Genomic DNA, 18,503 nt, shown 5'->3' on the forward strand with positions numbered 1-18,503 from the left:
CTGCTTCCTGGGAAATAGGTAGCAGCAACCACCATCTAAACCCCATGCTGCTACAGGCATTCAGCCCCCTGTGTTCCTTTACTCTCATCCCCTCGGGCCAGGTCTAGAGGTAGAAACTGCCTTAAAAAGGCACAGGAGTGCTAACTGCCTCATGCCATTTCCAGTTCTTACCCTGTCCCTTTCTCAAGCTGGTACTGGCCATATGTGCGAGACAGCCATAGAGAAGACGAACCTGGAATGCCATGGGAGGATACCACTGTTTAGGTTAGGCTGAGAGACTGGCACAATTCCCCATGGTTCTTTGCTTGGTAATGTTAATGTTAATGTGCTGTTGTCAATCGACTGCTGTTCATCTCCAAGTTTCAGAAAGTTCTGTACTCCCCGTTCCTCCATTGGCTTTCTCTGAGACACCCCTGCCACTCTACTCCGCCATTGGTGTATCCTGTGTCACCCCACCTCAACTCCACCCCTGATTCCCTTCCCCATTGGATAATTTGTACCCTGACCTCTCCTACCTTCCCCCAGTTATGTACCCTGGCTTCCCATGCTCCTGGCTCTTCTCCCCTGGTTCCCTTCAGCGGAGGTTGTGTTCCTGCTTGTTCCTGTTTCTCTCCTCACCATTACCCCACGCGGACTTCTGGATCTTCCCCCAATAAACCCTGCTGGATCTGCCATGCAAAGAGTCCTCTAATTTTCTCTGGTGAGGCTTTGATTACACCATCCGGGCTCAGGCATCTGGTGGGCTGGGGGAATTGTCGAGGCAGCCTGAAATGGAGACGCTTTTGGTACTGCAGGCACCCCGACAGCACCTGCCTGGGGAAGCTACTCTGGCCACCCACAGCCATGCCAGGCTGGGCTCTAACCGAACCCCTTTTTTTACACCGCTTTTCCTGAACTACCATCAACTTCTATTGGACAAGATGGCACTGGCCACATGGCCGGATCTCCCATTTTGAATGCTGTGGTGCGAGATTCTCCTGCCTTGGCCACTCAGAAAGGCATCTGGCATGTCCTCCTCCATTCCCTTCCTCACCCCAACCTCCAAGCCCTACCCCTGCAGTGGGTGCTGCCTCTGCATGTCACAGACATCTTTTCATGAAAATCCTTTCCTTAGGATTTTTCCTCCTGAGAAGCTGTGAGGCCTCAGGAACAAAACGTAAATAGTGGTTATCTGCTGCTGTGGAATGCAACATGCGGGTCTGTGATTGGTCCTTTGTGGAAGTTTGGAATTAATGGCCAATCACAGCCCAGCTGGCTCAGACTCTCTGTCCCAGCCACAAACCTTTGTTGTTCATTCCATTCTATTATTAGTTTAGCTAGTCTTCTGAGATGAAACCTTCTCTTCTATTCTTTTAGCATAGTTTTAATGTTATTATATATATAATAAAATAATAAATCAAGCCTTCTGAAATATGGAGTCAAATCCTCGTCTCTTCCTTCAACAGAAGACCCCTGTGACCACCGTCACATCCACGCTTTCCAGGCCTTGTGGGAAATGTTGCATTGTTCAGCCAGATTCCGGCACAGAAGGGATCTCCAAAAGAAGCTGCCGGGGGATCATATCTGGAGGTTCCGTGTTGTAAGGACGGCCTGCAAGCCCCAGCCTCAGGCTGGAGCAGCCCCCTGAACGTGCTGCTCATTGTGTGTGGCCGGCAGCTGCACCCCTACCCAAGCCGTTCTCTTCCCTGGGCCACGTGGGCTCTGCTCCAGGCTCCTGTGGGCCCCAGCTGCATGCCCATGGAGCCCTGGCCAGCAGGTGCCACACGGTGATTTTGTCAGTGAAAATATTCATTGGCAAGTGAATGGAAAAGAGGTTTGGCAAAGGGAGGATTTGAATGGTTGTTTTTACAAACTCAATACTAACAAATCCATATAGGATGGGTTAAAACCCATGCACACTATCAGATTTTACAAATATCGTAGAATGATAAAGTGGAGCGGCTGACAAAAGTCAGAAGGATATAAATTGATCCACAGCACACAATTTGATCAATGGTTACATTGTGAATTAGGGCATAATGGAAATTGTTCTTTGCAGCACAAAGCTGAGGCTGGCAATTGCCCTGAAAGACGTGGAACGGTGTTCTCACACAGTGTTCCCAGTGCCAGCTGAGGCTTAAGCAAAACCATCCAGACCTGACATGACCCCTACATGTCAAAAGTAACAAAACACTCTGGTCAACTGATAAGAAACTAATAAGCTAAGCTGCAACCTGGGGAGTAACAGCTCTATACTTTTACCATCAATGTTTTGGGCTGAGGTATCAGTGAACGAGACATCTCCAGGTTCAGAGATGGCAGTAAATGCAGGGTTATTTTTTATAGGCTTAGCTTTTCTAACGTTAACGTGCCTGGGGTGGGGAGAGGGATGAGTGTGTGTTCTTCCCCCCCCCCCCTCCTCCCCATTTTGTTGTTTCCCACAGGTGTTCAGTGGGGTTTCCTCCACTAGATTTGTCAGCAGAGGGAGTGAGACTGCTTTTAAAATGTTTTGCAGGAGTTGCAATCCATGAATTAAGCAGTTGAGTTGCTTTTATTTCAGGGTTTTAGCAGGCTTTTGCTACTCACCCTGGAGGAGTTCACCTTAGCAGTTTGCTCCTTTTATTCCAGTGACTTTCCTTTTGGACATGATCAAGTTCTGCAGCAAGCAATGCCACTGCCTAGAGCCTTTCTTAGCAACCAATCACTTTTTTAATAACCAATCATCTTTTTAGTAGCCAATTTCTCCTTATACTTTTTTTTTTTCGTCAAGTGCACCCCAGAGGTAGGGAGGCAACTACTACATTAACCAAGGAAGAATAACAAAATATTTTCCCCTGAAGTTTTCCTATAGCCCCCAGAGAAGAAGCTGCATGATAAATACCCAGGCTTGCATAGGGACAACACAATCTCCACAAGGCAGCCACTGCAGAATTGGCCTCACGATTAAAACTGCCAATTCTAGTTCTCCACAACAGACCACAGACTGGTGGAGTTGCAGAATTGGTTTCAGGACTGAAACCCGCCATGTCTGGCTTTTAACAACAAAACACACAAAGCACAGGGGCATGGGTCCCCTCCAAACAGGAGCTTTTTAGCTTTGCACAAAACCCCACATAGACAAAAGAATTAAATCCCTAAACCCATTTACCACGATATCCACAATTCCTTCAGAGAAAGATGCTCTCAGACTTTCAAGCCTACAGAATAAACTACAATTCCTACAACCCCTTGAATAATTGAAGATCTTTTTGACAATTCTCCCACATTAGGGATAAAACTTAAGGTGGATGGAGAGGCCCCTGTGTTTACTAGGAAACACGCCTCCTCTCCATCTGAACCCACCTGAAAAGTTAACAAGGGCTCTGGTGTGGTGTGTCCCTGCTACAATGGGAGCCCCTGACACATCTAATAACCCATCTCCATTATCCCCTGGACTTCCTCCTCCTGAGGGTCCACCTGTTTTTGTGAACATTCCCACTTCAGTGTCCCTCTGCCCAGCACAGAGCACACTGATACTTTCCCAGCTGCTGGTTGGTTTGGCTCTCCCCTGCTGAGGAGGGAATGCTTCTGCCACTTCCTTGTAGCCAACCCTGTCACTTCTATTATGGGGGACCACTTGGGTCCTGGGGCCCTTGGGGGCTGTAAAAATTCTGCCATCACTTTGTCTTTGCTTTCTCCTTTTCAGCATCCCTTTTTACATACCCTAGTTGTATCTTTCTAAGCACTTCATCCAGGGACGTATTCTGCCCTTGCTCTAGTCCTCCCTGATACTGCCAGTGGGTACTCATTTTCTGCAGCTCAAAGCCATGAGTCTTTCCAGTGAACCAAACAAAATCCTTAAAAGAAAATCCTAATCTTTCCACCAACATTCTGCATTTCCTGGATCTTCTTTCCTCCTTGTTCTCATTCTCTTTATTACACACCTTATACCAGAGCCAGACCCTGTCCTGCCAAAGTGTCCAAACGTGGCCCCCAGGTCGTGGTTCTCTTGCAGGGAACAAGAGGGCAGAGCTGTAATTTATTGGCCACTAGGTTATCTCTTCCAGGGGGAGGACTAACCTTTTTGGAATCTACTCATTTGTTCAGTTTCTTTTTGTAACACTGACTGGACTTTCATTCCATGAGGGCTTTTATTCCTTTAGAATTATGGTGTTATCATCCATTCACAGAAAAACATTTGCAAACCAATGGATGGCCATTTTTTTGCTTCTGTGTTACGTTTTCTAAAGTGACTCTCAGTGGTTGACATTAAGGAAAATGAGTTACTGCTTTGAGTTGGAAGCAAACTTGAAAATCTTTTAGGTTGTTATAAATGAATAAGGGGATAGTTGGCTCTCACAATTAAGAGATGAATATTATGTGTATGTTAAGAGAATTTTTATAGCTGTATAGCTGTGTTATTTTTGCAAGTTCTCTCCAGAGTACTCTTTCCCTTCCCCCCTTACTGCTGTCACTAGTGGGGCATTTAGGGGAGGGAGAGCTTGATACCAGGAGGCAGAGCATGGCAACACCTGACCTCCAATCAAGATGTAAGAAAGTGACTTCCACCATTGGATGGCAGAGAAAGAGTTGACTGACAAAACTTTGGGAAGGGCTAAGGGTATAAAAGGCAGAGCATCCATTTTGTAGATGAGCACGTGGGCTTTTGGTCATGAAGGCTCCCAGTCCTATAATTTTTCCTTATTCATTCTTTGTTGTATTTTTGTTAAGGTTTAATAAGCCTTTAAAATTTTAAAAATGAGCCTCATTTCTCACAATGTTCTTAGGGCATCTTAATTAATTTGGGAATTATGCAGCTTTTTTCACTTACACCAGTTGAGCAATGAGAGGTAAAGGTTTCCTGAAGTGAGGATACTTTATTGTCTGATTCTTCTGTGTTTTCAAGGCAAAGATGTTTTTGTGGTGCAGCAAATTACTTAAATGGGAAAATCATTCCAGCATGGAGTAAGAGCTTCTGACAGAGACCAGCTGTTGCCAGCAGTTGCTCCAGGTGCTCCTGCCATCAGCCCCCAGTGCACGTGGGCTTTGGCTCCCTGTGGCACAGAAGCCCCCAGGGGCACAGGTCTCTGGGGCAGGAGACGGGCACCAGCGCTGCCAGGGCTCGGGGAGTGGCAGCTCTGCTTGGGCAGGGACTGTGCCACAGCTGCTGATTGCAGCGCTGCCCGGGCCCCAGGGCTCAGAGCAGCATTGGTGCCCGGGCCCACACGTTCCTTGTGCGAGTCACACCCGCGGGTTTAGGATGGCCACCAGCCGGGACGTGTCCCAAGGAGGCCGTGCCAGCTTCCCTGGAAGGCCCTGTGACCTTTCCAGCGCAGCTGCGTCGGCAGCCCTGGGGGCTCCTTCTGCTGCCCTGAACCCGCAGAGCAGGGCAGTGTTTGCTGATGCTCTGAGCCCTTCCTAAAGATCCTGTGGGGCTGCCTTGGACACCTGGGGCCAGGCATTCCTTCCAACCTGGGCCACTTTGGCCGGGCTGGGGGCGGCCCCAAGGCAGGCGGCAGTGTGTGCAAGGGCCCTTGGTGACACAGTGCAGCACGGTCACCGTGGCATGGAATGGAACTGGGTGTCCAAGGGCCCTTTGTGACACGTGGGAAATAGAAGCTTGGCCGGGTGCTCGGAGGACACGACGGGACAGGACGGGACAGAGCGGTGCCGTGAGGAGTCCCCGCACAGCGCGCTCGTTCTCGTCTCATCCGAAGCTTTTCCATAGCGTTATTCCTGCAGCTGACCTTGAGGCCAGACTGCAGGACTTGGTGACTCGGAACTTTTCGAGGCATCTCCCATTCCTGTGGCCAGTGCCATCAAGTCCAGACCGTGGGATTTGGTCACCTGAATTGATAACGAGGAGTCTCCTGTCATTGTGGCAGGAGCCCTAAAGACCAAAGTGCAGAACTTCGTGTCCTGCAGCCGTCCTGGGGCTTCTCTGTTGCAGGTGCCTTGAAGGCACTATCGCAATTGTTGACTTGGCGATATCCTGAGGCATCTCTCTAGAAGGTGCCGTCAAGGCCAGGTCGTGGAATGGTGGGCAGATTCCTCGGCCTGTTCCAAGTGTTCAGGGGGAAAAAAACTAAAGACCGTGGAGCTGCCCCAGCACAACAGCCTGAAGATCCGGAGCAGATCCAGCCACTGCAGGATGGTGAGTGGCAGAGCTGGGCCACAGGGCTGATGGCTGCAGCCAGCTTGGCCCCATCCCATCCCATCCCATCCCATCCCATCCCATCCCATCCCATCCCATCCCATCCCATCCCATCCCATCCCATCCCATCCCATCCATCTCATCCCCTGGGGAAATGCCCATGGACAGGATGGAACAGGGGCAGGGCAGACACCCCGCAGTGGCCGTGCTCCATCCCCTGGGCCATCCCGGGGCTGTCCCTGCCTGGGGAGTGCAGGGCTGGGCTGTCCTCTCTGGCCTCTCCCGCAGCCCCTCAGCTCTGACTGCGCTCGCTCTTTGCCAGATGCAGCCTTGGACAAGACACAAGAGCAGGAACCCGGCTGTGGTCACTTGCACAAAACCCTGAAGGTAGTTGCAGCCACCCCCACCTGGGCTGGGCCTGCTGTCCCTGCTCAGCCAAGCACCACACTTGGGGCATGCCATGGAGCATCCCTGGCTTCCCTGTCCTTTATTCTTCTGCAGAGGTTCCAGAAATGTTGGGAATTTAGCTGCTAAGGACTGGAAAATTACAAAACCGTGGCTAATTCCAAGTCCTGCACCTGTGTTGATAGCATGTCCTTGGGACTAGCTGTGGTATAATACCAAACAGTGAAAGAGACATGAGAAAAGAGAGATGTAACCCCTAAGAAATGAGGAAGAGTTGATGGTATAGTTTAACCAATAGATTGCTTGGCTTACAGAATATTCATAAGTTTATTATTTGCTGTATAAGTGTTTGATACTTTCTTCAATAAACTGGACCAGAAGGACCTGAGGGACCTGGACTGGACCGGACCTGAAGGGCCTGTGATGAACCAACTGGTGTCCTGGTCCCCTTCCTTCGACATAATGGTGACCCTGAACGCTGACCCACCTCGTCTCGACTAAAAGAAAAAGGGGGAGAGAGCACGCCACGGTCAAGGAAGTTGGAGCTGGGTCTCGTTTGCAGCCAAGATGGTGCCGGGCCTTTGAAGCACCCTTGGGGTTCACATCGGTGACTCAAGCCATTACGTGCTGCCGGAGCCTGGCAAGCTGCAAGAGCACTCACGAAAAATAAAGAGGTATGAAAAAGGCAAGCAGCATATAAGTTATTAGCCGCGTATCTAGAATGGCAAGAGATAAAGGGGATAAATTTGTTATTAGCCTACAGATACGCTGAAAAAATTTTCCTTAACCCTCATACGGTCTATGAACTCTCAGAACGGAGAAAATTTGGGGATATACTGTGGGAAGCAGTGTTAGAAGATGATAAAACAGCAAAGAAACTGAGCCAGCAATGGCAGGTGATACACCACACACTGCTTCAGCATATTTCTGAGTGCAAAGCAGCAGCCACGGTTCGGGACGCCTGCCAGGCTGTCCTACTCCAAACTCGGCATGGGCGCAGTGGCGGTAGCGCAGCCGCGGGGGGCCGCGGGGGAAGCCGAGCCCAGCGCCGCGGGAGCCGAGAGAGGCGGGGGCCTAGAGAGGCGGGGGCCGCGCCGCACCAAGCGCGGAGGAAGCCGAGCCGAGCAGCCGCGGGGGGAGCGCCCCGACCAGCGGTGGCTGCAGCGGAGCCAGCCTGCCGGCGCGTCTTGTGAAACAGAGCCCAGCGCGGGAGGGGGGCTCGCCCGCTCCGAAGCTTCAGTTAGACAGCCATAAGAAATATGACTCTTGTCAACAAAAGAAAGATTCCTACTGCAATTAAGAGACCAGTGATAATAAACAAACGACACCAAGAACCATTGCGCCAGCGTTTCTCACCTAAGTGTTAAAAGGCACTTTTGTTTTTCCTAACAGACTTTAAATATCAGAAGCCCAAATAACTCAGTCGGTAGAACATTAAACTCTGAAATTGTATTTTGAAAAATTTAAAAATGTTAAAAATGTGTTAAAGTGATTGTATAAGTAAGATGTAATAAGTATGCTTTTTGTGTTTTTTAAGCTTTGTTTAAATGTGGTAAAGGTAAAAGCAAACACTGAATTTAAAAGAATTTTTTAACAGGTATACCTTAAACAAACTTTTTATGTTTAAGTGCATTCAAGTATAAAAATGCTGCAGCAAACACATGAAGAAAGTTGTTTTAGTTTAGTATTTTAAAATCAGGCCTGTAAGTAAGTTATAGTAAATGCTATATTCTATTTTTATAGTAAGTTTTATTTGTTACTAAGTAGTTTAGGTTAAATTGTTTATTAAGTGCCATTAAATGTTAAATACTGTTAAGTTTATTTCCTGCTAAGTTTAAGTGCTGTTCAGTTTAATTTTTATTAAGTTTAAGTGTTATTAAGCTTAAGTAAAGTTAGATTCTGTTAAGTTTATATTATATTAAGTTTAAGTGTTATAAAATTTAAAGTCAGTTAAGTTCTGTTAAGGTTAAGTTCTGTTAAATTTAAATACTTTAAGTTTATGTGTTTTAAGTGCTATTAATTTTAAGTGATGTTAGATTTATGCTTTTATGATAAGCGTTTATTTTATGACTTGTATGCAGTGTTGTTGTGAACATTAGAGAAACTAGTTAAAAGAGACAATTAGAAGCATTTATGAGTAGAACTGTTTTTGTTTAAAATATATTTGCTGTTTGAGAATAGAAAGCAAACTTTTTTTAGCTTATTTTTGTGAATTATATTAACACACCTAAGTTTTGTTTGAGCTTTGTAACACATAGAATTCTTTTTTATATTTGTTGTATAGCATATCTTATGATTAGTGATAGCCTTTTTGGTTTGTTTCCCTGGCTTAGATCGCTTGTAAGAGAAAAACCTTAATAGCTGAGAATATTGTTTAGTTGTTAGAATTGTTTATTCTTGTGTTGCAAAGAGTGTGACAGTTAGCCCATAGAATTTTTTTTTTAAAAATAAAAACAGGGGAGATGTTGGGAATTTAGCTGCTAAGGACTGGAAAAGTACAAAACCGTGGCTAATTCCAAGTCCTGCACCTGTGTTTGATAGCATGTCCTTGGGCCTAGCTGTGGTATAATAACAAACAGTGAAAGAGACATGAGAAAAGAGAGATGTAACCCCTAAGGAATGAGGATGAGTTAATGTTATAGTTTAACCAATAGATTGCTTGGCTTACAGAATATTCATAAGCTTATTATTTGCTGTATAAGTGTTTGATACTTTCTTCAATAAACTGGACCAGAAGGACCTGAGGGACCGGGACCGGACCGGACCCGAAGGGCCTGTGATGAACCAACTGGTGTCCTGGTCCCCTTCCTTTGACATTACATCATCCCTTTGTGAGATGCTCTGCCCAGAGTGAGAAGCCAGGCATTTCTACCTGTATATAATTTGAGATTTTGGGACGCAAATACAATCTTTCCACTGGATTCCCAGAGGAGCAGCCTTTTCCGGAGTGGATTCCCAGAGAAGCAGTTTTCTTCTCCACTGGATTACCAGAGGAATATGAGGCCCATCTACACCACCACTGGACCTTCAGAGGAAATCTCCACCCTTCTACAGGATCCCTGCTCCAACAGAACCACATATGTCACTGCAGGAGCACTGCAGCCACCATTCAATGGGACTGCTGCCAACACCCTGACCAGCAGGTATTCTGACTCTGTCAGTAGGTTGGGGTTTTTTTGTTTGTTTCTACTATTACATTTGTATTTTTAGTTTTCCTAGTAAAGAACTGTTATTCCTATTCCAATATTTTTGCCTAAGAGCCTCCTAATTTCAAAATTATTATAATTATGAGGTGGGGGGGTTTACGTTTTCCATTTCAAGGGAGGCTCTTGCCTTCCTTAGCGGACACCTCTCTTTTCAACCCAAGATATTAACCTTTAGGGAAAAATTGAAAATATATACCCCACACTCGGTTGGAAGTATCCTAAGCCAAAAGGCTGAGAAATGGCTTACTGATTCCCAAGTGCTAAAGTATGAAGCCATCCTAATAGACAATGGATTAGAGCTAACCAACTCAACCCTGCCCAGTTTTTGTGTGGAGAACCAGATGAGGAACTAATACATAATTGCCTAGAGGTTATAAACTATGAAACCAAAGTAAGAGAGGACCTGACAGATCAACCACTCCAAGGTGGAAAATGATTGTACATTGATGGATCTTCACAGGTAATAAAGGGGCAGAGGGTATGGGGGTACGCGATAGTGCATGAAGGGTTGGTAGCCATAGAAAAGAGAAAGTTACCTTCCAGCTGCTCAGCCCAAGCGTGTGAGTTGTATGCCCTAAAGGGAGTTCTGGAAATATTAGCACAGAAAAGGGGAACAATAGATACAGGACTCAAAATACACTTTTGGAGTAGAGGATACCTTTGGAAAACTTTGGGAAGAGAAGGCGCTATTAAATTCAAAGGGAAAAGGACTGATTCATGAAAAACTTAATTTAGAAGTGTTAGAAACCTTACAATTACCAGAGGAAGTAGCAGTTGTGTATGTTAAAGGGCATCAAAAAAGGGTGACTCAGGAGGTGCAAGGAAACAATTTAGCCAATTTAGAAGCTAAAAATGCAACTGAATCAGAGACAGAAAAACTAACAATAGTATTTACACCCATGAAAGAAATGCAAAATTCCCTGTATTCCGTGGGACAGAAGAGGAAGAACTCCTTAAAATAGGAGCCAAGAAAGACAATGAAGGGAAGTGGAGATTAGCAGATGGGAGGCAAATGTTGAATAAACTCCTGGCCAGGAAAATGCTAGAAGGCATACATAGAACAACACATTGGGGTACACAAGTGCGAAGTGATCGATTTCTAAGTGATTGGGGATGCATAGGAATTTTCAGAATAGCTAAGCAAGTAACTGAACGGTGTGCGATATGTCAACAAGTGAATAAGAAAATCATGAGGAAAACACCCAGAGGAGGGTCAGAACTAGCCTTATGGCCCTTCCAAAACATCCAAGTAGCCGTTACTGAGCTTCCCCAGGTACAACAGTGGAAATTTTTGCCAGTGATAGCAAATCATGTGACTCATTGGGTAGAGGTGGTACACACTGTGAAAGCCAATGCCAGTGTTGTGAGTAAAACACTTCTAGAATCAATCATTCCCTGATATGGGATGGCAAACAGAATTGATTCAGACTGGGGAACTCATTTCACACCAAAGATATTGCAGAAAGTTGTTCTGGCCCTGGGAGTAAAATGAGAATTACACATTCCATGGCATCCACAGAGTTCCAGTTGGGTTGAGAGAATGAATCAAACTCTTAAGAGAGCTCTAGTTAAGGTAATGATTGAAACCCAAATGTCATGGATAAAATGTCTCCCTTTGGCCTTATTAAGAATTAGAACCCAACCCCAGTCAGATCTGGGGGTGTCACCCTATGAAATGATGTTTGGGTTACCCTTGCTGACCTCACCACAGAAGGTTGCCACCTATGAGGAAGGGGAAGCCAATGCCAAGAAATAAGTTATGTCTATAGCACAAACCTTAGAAGGGCTAAGACATAAAGGGGCAATTCCTCAAACTACCACCCTGGATTCCAGAATCATTAAAATTAATCCCAAGGATTGGGTGATGATTAAGTCATGGAGAGATCAGCCACTAACTCCTCAGTGGGAAGGTCCCTTTCAGGTACTGCTCACCACCAAATTGGCCGTGTGAACTGCAGAGCAGGGATGGACTCATGCCCACAGAGTCAAAGGCCCACTAGAAGAACCCAAAGAATGGACTGTAACATCCAGGCTGGGTGAAACAAGATTGACTTTCAAGCAGAGACTGGAAGACAACCAGAAAAACACCAAGACGCCCAAAAAGTAGAGTCAAACTTCCACCAACCAGCTCGAGAACTGTCTTCCTGTTTTAGTGGGTGAGAATTACCAGCATCTGTTGAGGGGAAATACACAAGGGACTCTAAAAGGTAATGGGGCAGCATCCTTAAGAAGTAAGACAAGGAATAGAGGGCAAGATTGGGTTGGCCCCTTTGTTTGCTACCAAGAAGGCTCCATAGCCCTGCTGCCGGTAGGAACCATTGTAGGCATGATAAGGTAGGGACAAAAGGCCATATCAGACCTCTATCATTCCTCAATTGCTTTTTAATTCAACAGGGACTGGAGGGCAGGACCAAGATGGCCTCTGTACTGACCCCTAAGAAGCACCAACTATGGGTAGCAACCACAAAGTCACGGTAGATGGCAGCCAAAGCCATACTGGACCTCTGTGATGCCCTTTTGTCCATTCCAAATAAGTGTGTCTAAGGAAAACCTGAAATTTTTTCTGCTGTTCCCACTGTCCTTGCCCACATCAACAGATGCTGGTATGACTCATTCAAGAAAGAGAGAAAATTTTTTACTTAACTGTTTGAAAAAAATTACTTATAGAAAAGGGGGGTTTATTATAGATGAGCATTTCTACAGTTGACTCTCACAATTAAAGAGTGAATATTAAATATATGTTAAGAGAAGGTTTGTAGATGTATAGTATCCTTCCCTTCCCCCTGGCATTGTTATCACAGGATGGCCTCAGTAGTCGGGGCATTTGGGAGGGTGGGCTTGTTACTGTGGCAGCACCTGAGCTCCAATCAAGGAGTAAGACAGTGATCTCCACCACTGGACAGAGAAGAAGTCGATTGACAAGACTTTGGGGGGGGCTAGAGGTGTAAAAAACAGAATATCCATTTTGTAGATGAGCACACAGTGACTGAATTTTTGCTCCTGGCATTGTATGCTTTCATTTATTCAGTCTTCTGTTGTATTATGATAAGGTCTTAATAAAGCATTTAAATTTTTGAAAGTAAAAATAGTTTCTCACATGGCGTTGGGGAATGTGAGGCAAGGTTGTCACCAATGGATCAGCTCTCAAGGTATAACTTCTCTGACCTGGCCAGACAGCCAGCATCAATCACAGAATGGTGCAATCACCTCTTGTATAATAAGAACAGCAATAAAAGACACCCTTTAAGATAGGATTACATATTTCTCAGAAGCTCCTTGAAATATTTCTCCATAACTGTAAAAGGAAATCTTCCTGATGAACTGCTCCGGACCAGAGAGAAATCAAGGCAGAGCCATGGTTTGTCAGGACTTGCTTGATCGTAATGAGCCCTGTGGTGCATTTGGAGCAGAGCCCTGGAACCCTGGGCCTGACGGGAGATTGCACAAACCTTTCCAAGAGTCAAAGTCAGTGGAAAACCCCAAAGTGTCTCAAGGCACCAATGGGTCTCACTGAGGTCCATCCCAACACAGGCTCCTCATGGACTCCTTGGAGGAGAGAATTGGAGACCAGGACAGCAAAAAAACTTCTGAGAGACTCAGTGTAAAAAGGAAATTTCAAAGTACCTTAAAAACCTTGAGTATCTCAAAGTATTAATGAGCACCACCAAGTGTCAGTACAGAGCTCTCAAGGGACTCGTTAAAGCAGATAATTGGAGCCATGATTGCACAAACCTCTCACAGAGTCTGTATCAGAAGGGAAACACCAAGTACCTTAAAATAACTGAAGTACTCTGAAGCGTTAATGAGCCCCACTGAGTGTTGTTACTGACAAAGCCTCTCCAGGGACTAATTAAAGCAGATAATTGGAGGCCATGATTACACAAACCTCTCAGAGATCCAAGGCAAAAGCCAAACCTAAAGTCCTTTGAAAATCTTGCAGTCCCTGCAGGGAGCATTAAGGAGCCCCCAGGGCCATTCCTGAGCAAGGCTCCCCAGGGACTCCTTCCAGCAGATCCTTGAGGCCACTGGGATGTGAGCTGTGGGGGGATGCTGAGGGCAGGACAAGGGGCTGACAGTGCCCAGCCTGGCTGGGGCTCTGCCAGGAGGCTCCAGGGCCTCAGGACAAGGCATCTCCTCCCAGCCCTTGGTGGCACAGATCCTGCTGTGCCCAAGGGCACCGAGACTTGGCTTCTCTTTGTCTCAACCTGTCATCACTGCCTCCAGTTCTCAGCTCTGGCTGAGCATTGGAGACACTTTCTCAGTTGTGGTCCTCTCTGGGACCCATTAAAGTTCAAGAAAGTTTGGGGTTGGATTCTGACTTGGAGTTCTGCAGAGGTTTCTTCAGCTGCCTCTCAGGGACTGATGTTCAGGGCCCGAGCACAAAGCCCCAGAGGTTCATTAAAATCCTTGTGCTGTGTCTGTGCTGCTGAGCTGGGCTGGGCTCCTGGCACAGAGGCAGCTCCTTGTAAACCAAGAAGATCTTCAAAAGCACATTTCTCTTGATGAGCAGCTCTTCTGCCAGCCCAGCAGGGCTGGGGCACTGCCTGCAGCCACCCCAGGCACAGCACAGAGGCACAGAGAGCTTCAATCAGTCAGGGCAGGGAAGGTGCTGAGAAGTGCCTGGGGTACAATCATTGCCAGCCCTTGGCACAGAAACCTCTGGCTGCAGGACAATGCAGCTGTAGCTCCTGGAGGCACCTCCTGAAGCTGGAACATCCCAATGCCTGCAGACCCTGTGAGTACATTCTGTGATTGTCTCTTGTGCAGAGCAGCCAGGGGTGCCCAGGGCTGTCCTGCAGAGCAGGGTCCTGCAGCCCAGGGCGCTGTGCTGGGGCAGGGACTCTGCTGCCTGCCAGGGACAGCTCTCAGCCAGCCCTGGCAGCTGCTCCCAGCACTGGGGAGAAGCTCTGGGGGGAAGGAGTCACCCTGAGCAGGGCAGGGGATGCTGCTGAGATGGGCTGAGTGGGGCAGGGCTGCTCCCAGCTCCAGACCAGCCTGGGTATTGCTCCAGAGTGCACTCCCCAAGGAAGGCAAGCCTAGGATTCCTGTAAAGATCAGGAGCTTTACTGAGAGTTTTTTCAATTTCCTGCTTAGAGAACGATGGGAAAGTTGGGGTGATGATAAAAAGATTTTTTCATTTTATACAATTTTCATATATTTGTTGCTCTATAAATTACTATTACACAATTTTAAATCTATAATCCCTATTTAAGTCTATTAAACTCTTAATGAACTCTATTACTATTATATTCTTCTAGAACTATAATCATGTATTAACTCTATTATTTTCCCTAAGCTTTTTCTTTGATTTTAGAAAATTAAGCTGATTGTCTAAATGCATTCCTGAAATATATATAGTATACAATACATACAATATCCTGTAAAATCTTATTATCAGGAAGAGGACCTACAAGAACATTTTGTTTTTTGACCGGAATTTGAGCAGTCATAACAAAAACTGACGGCAAAGAAGCCCTCTGACTTACTCCAATGGACGGAGCCAGGGGTGTGTAACTGGGGTAAGTGAATCTCCTTTTGGATGTTCCTGTTAAATTTTCTTTATTAATCAACCTTATTAAATTGTGTAAATCAGACCCTGGGTGTGCCCCATCCTGACTGGAACACCTGGAAGCTTCCAATTATTGTCTGGTTTTTACTTTACTGTTCTAACACTGTTGCAAGGGGCTTTTTCTCTTTTGATTATAAACAACAGGGGAATGAAAGAAGTAAAACAGGAATGGTAATCCCAGAATCCCAGGACATTTTAAGTTGAAAAGGACACACAGGATCATCAAAGGAATGCCTAAAACCTTACAGGGACTCCAGAACTGTAACTTAAGTTGGCCATTCTCTCTGCTGGGATCCTCCCAACAGAGACCTCAGCCACTCCTCAGCCCTGGGCAGCAGCAGCATCACCTCTGCAAGGCCCAGCAGGGCTCTCCTGAGCTGTCCTTGCCCAGCTGCACACAGAGCCTGCCCCAGCCAGGGCCCGGCACACAGGCAGGTTTCTATAGGGCCCTGGCCAGGGCACACAGGCTGGGATGGGCTCTGTGAGCGCTGACAGGGACAAGGCTCCTCTCAGGAGGGAATGTCCAGGCCCAGGGAGATGCTCAGGGAAGGAGAGGGGCTGAAGAGAGCAGTGCTGGGGGCAGGATGAGGGCACTGTTGGTGTGTGGGAGGTGCTGGGCACAGCTGGGCATGGGAACACTGTCCTGAGTTCCCGGCTGTCTCTGCTCTTCCCTCTCAGGCACAGCACCACAACATCTTCTCTTGGTTCTGCCCTGCCCTGATATTGTCACTGTTATCTGCCGCTCTCAGGGAGGCTCTGGCATTTGCAGCAGCTGAGTCAGGCACTGCCCTTGGCATTCCTGCCAGGCAGGGCTGTCCATGGGAATGGTGTGTCCAAGCTTCCCGAGCACCAGTGGGGCTGTGGGCAAAGCAGTCCATGGGAAAGGGGAATAAGCTGAGCCCTATCCCTGAGATCCCATCATGGGCGCAGCCAGGGATCTCCTTGCTGTGCCCTTCCAAGCTCTGAGCTGCCCTCCTGGGTGCAAATCTGTGCCAGAGCCTCTGGGAGTTCCCTGAATGTCCCACGGGGAAGGGCAGAGCTGCCACAGCTGAGGAAATGCTGTTGGGTTTGCCAAGGGAGCCGTGAGTGTCCTTGGCACAAGGGGGTGCAGAGACCTTGCCCAGAGATCTTTAGAGAGGGTGAGACATTCAGGAGTCCCTCTGCTCTGGGCAGGGTCTGGTTTATCCCAGGCTGACCCAGGAGTGTCATTGTGCTCTGACTGCAGCCAAAGGTGCAAAGCCAGGGCATTTGTGAACAAGCTCATCCAGCCCCTCACCTTCCCTCATCCACAGGGAATCCTTTGCCTCTCCCATCTCTCAGTGGCAAACTCTGAGTGCAGCAGAAATGCTGAAGATTTCTGACCTCAGAGAGCCAGAAATGATATGTGCATATGAAAAGAATTCCTAAAAAACTACTGCCATCCTTTGGACTTGAAAGTGCAAATGGCACCAAGCCTTTTTGCAGTAGGAGTGATTTCCCTGAGAAATCCTGACTAACCAGGCTTGTCCCTCTTCCAAATGGCCACAAACCCACAGTACTGGGGCAGGGATGGCTCCTCAAGAGCCCCCACGCACAGGCCTGGCTGCTCCTGGCACATTCAGCCAGAAAAACTGGAGCTCAGGCAGGGACCTGGGTGAAGGTTTTCCTAGAGCAGGAAAAAGGGTGGGTGAGTCCCAGTGGGACAATCTGCAGGAAATGGCTCAGGTTTGGCCCTCCTGACTAGTCACTGTCCTTTCTCCATGAACAGGTCCCCATGTGCAGCTACAGCAAATGTCCAACAGCAGCTCCATCAGGCACTTCCTCCTGCTGGCATTGGCAGACACGCGGCAGCTGCAGCTCCTGCACTTCTGCCTCTTGCTGGGCATCTCCCTGGCTGCCCTCCTGGGCAACGGCCTCATCATCAGCGCCGTAGCCTGCGGCCACCACCTGCACACACCCATGTTCTTCTTCCTGCTCAACCTGGCCCTCAGCGACCTGGGCTCCATCTGCACCACTGTCCCCAAAGCCATGCATAATTCCCTCTGGGACACCAGGAACATCTCCCACTCAGGATGTGCTGCACAGCTCTTTTTCTTTGTGTTCTTCATCTCAGCAGAGTTTTATCTGCTGACCATCATGTGCTATGACCGCTACGTGTCCATCTGCAAACCCCTGCACTACGGGACCCTCCTGGGCAGCAGAGCTTGTGCCCACATGGCAGCAGCTGCCTGGGCAAGTGGCTTTCTCTATTCACTGCTGCACACGGCCAATACATTTTCCCTGCCCCTGTGCCATGGCAATGCCCTGGGCCAGTTCTTCTGTGAAATCCCACAGATCCTCAAGCTCTCCTGCTCCAAATCACACTTCAGGAAATTTGGGCTCATTACTGTTAGTGCCTGTTTAGCACTTGGGTGTTTCGTGTTCATTGTTTTCTCTTATGTGCAGATCTTCAGGGCTGTGCTGAGGATCCCCTCTGAGCAGGGACGGCACAAAGCCTTTTCCACCTGCCTCCCTCACCTGGCTGTGGTCTCCCTGTTCCTCAGCACTGGTACATTTGCCTACCTGAAGCCCCCCTCCATCTCCTCCCCATCCCTGGATCTGGCCCTGTCAGTTCTGTACTCGGTGGTGCCTCCAGCCCTGAATCCCCTCATCTACAGCCTGAGGAACCAGGAGCTCAAGGCTGCAGTGAGGAGACTGATGAGTGGATGCTTTCAGGAACATTAAACTGGCTGTGTAATTTCTGCAAATCACTTCTAATAAAAGTTATTATTGATACTTCTTTTTGATTTTATTTTGGATGTTCTTTTGCTTTGTTGTACTTTTCTCATATTGTCCACAAACAAATGTCATGGTTTTTACCATTTCTCATTTTGTTTCTCTCCACCTTCCCTGTGGCCAGAGACTGTGTCAATGAGAGGCTGCGCTCTTGGCAGTTTTAAAGGAGCTAAGGGATGTCCCAGCAATGTTTTCTGCAGATATGCTGTTTAATTGCCCTCTCTGGAGCTGTAGCAGCAATGTCTGTGTGCAGAGCTGGGGGCAGATCAGTGGTGGCACAGCAGCTCTGCTCCTGCTGGCCACACCATTCCTGATCCAGGCCAGGAGCCATTGGCCTTCTTGCCCACCTGGGCACACTGCTGGCTCATGTCCAGCCTGCTGTCGACCAGTCCCTGCAGGTCCCGTTCTGCCTGGCTGCTGTCCAGCCACTCTGTCCCCAGCCTGTAGTGCTGCAGGG

General features: G+C 47.6%; 1 protein-coding gene across 1 annotated transcript; it reads left to right on the top strand.

Annotated features, from left to right (window-relative positions):
- Positions 1–11,169: 11,169 nt before the first annotated feature.
- On the top strand, positions 11,170–17,995 carry LOC135441441 (olfactory receptor 14C36-like). The gene is made up of 2 exons (XM_064700986.1): positions 11,170–11,188; positions 17,016–17,995. The coding sequence occupies exon 2, from the start codon at positions 17,063–17,065 to the stop codon at positions 17,993–17,995; it is 933 nt and encodes a 310-aa protein (XP_064557056.1). The 5' UTR covers positions 11,170–11,188; positions 17,016–17,062.
- Positions 17,996–18,503: the final 508 nt, after the last annotated feature.

Source organism: Zonotrichia leucophrys, unplaced genomic scaffold, assembly GCF_028769735.1.
Source record: "Zonotrichia leucophrys gambelii isolate GWCS_2022_RI unplaced genomic scaffold, RI_Zleu_2.0 Scaffold_295_65744, whole genome shotgun sequence".
In the NCBI taxonomy this organism is placed as follows: domain Eukaryota; kingdom Metazoa; phylum Chordata; class Aves; order Passeriformes; family Passerellidae; genus Zonotrichia; species Zonotrichia leucophrys.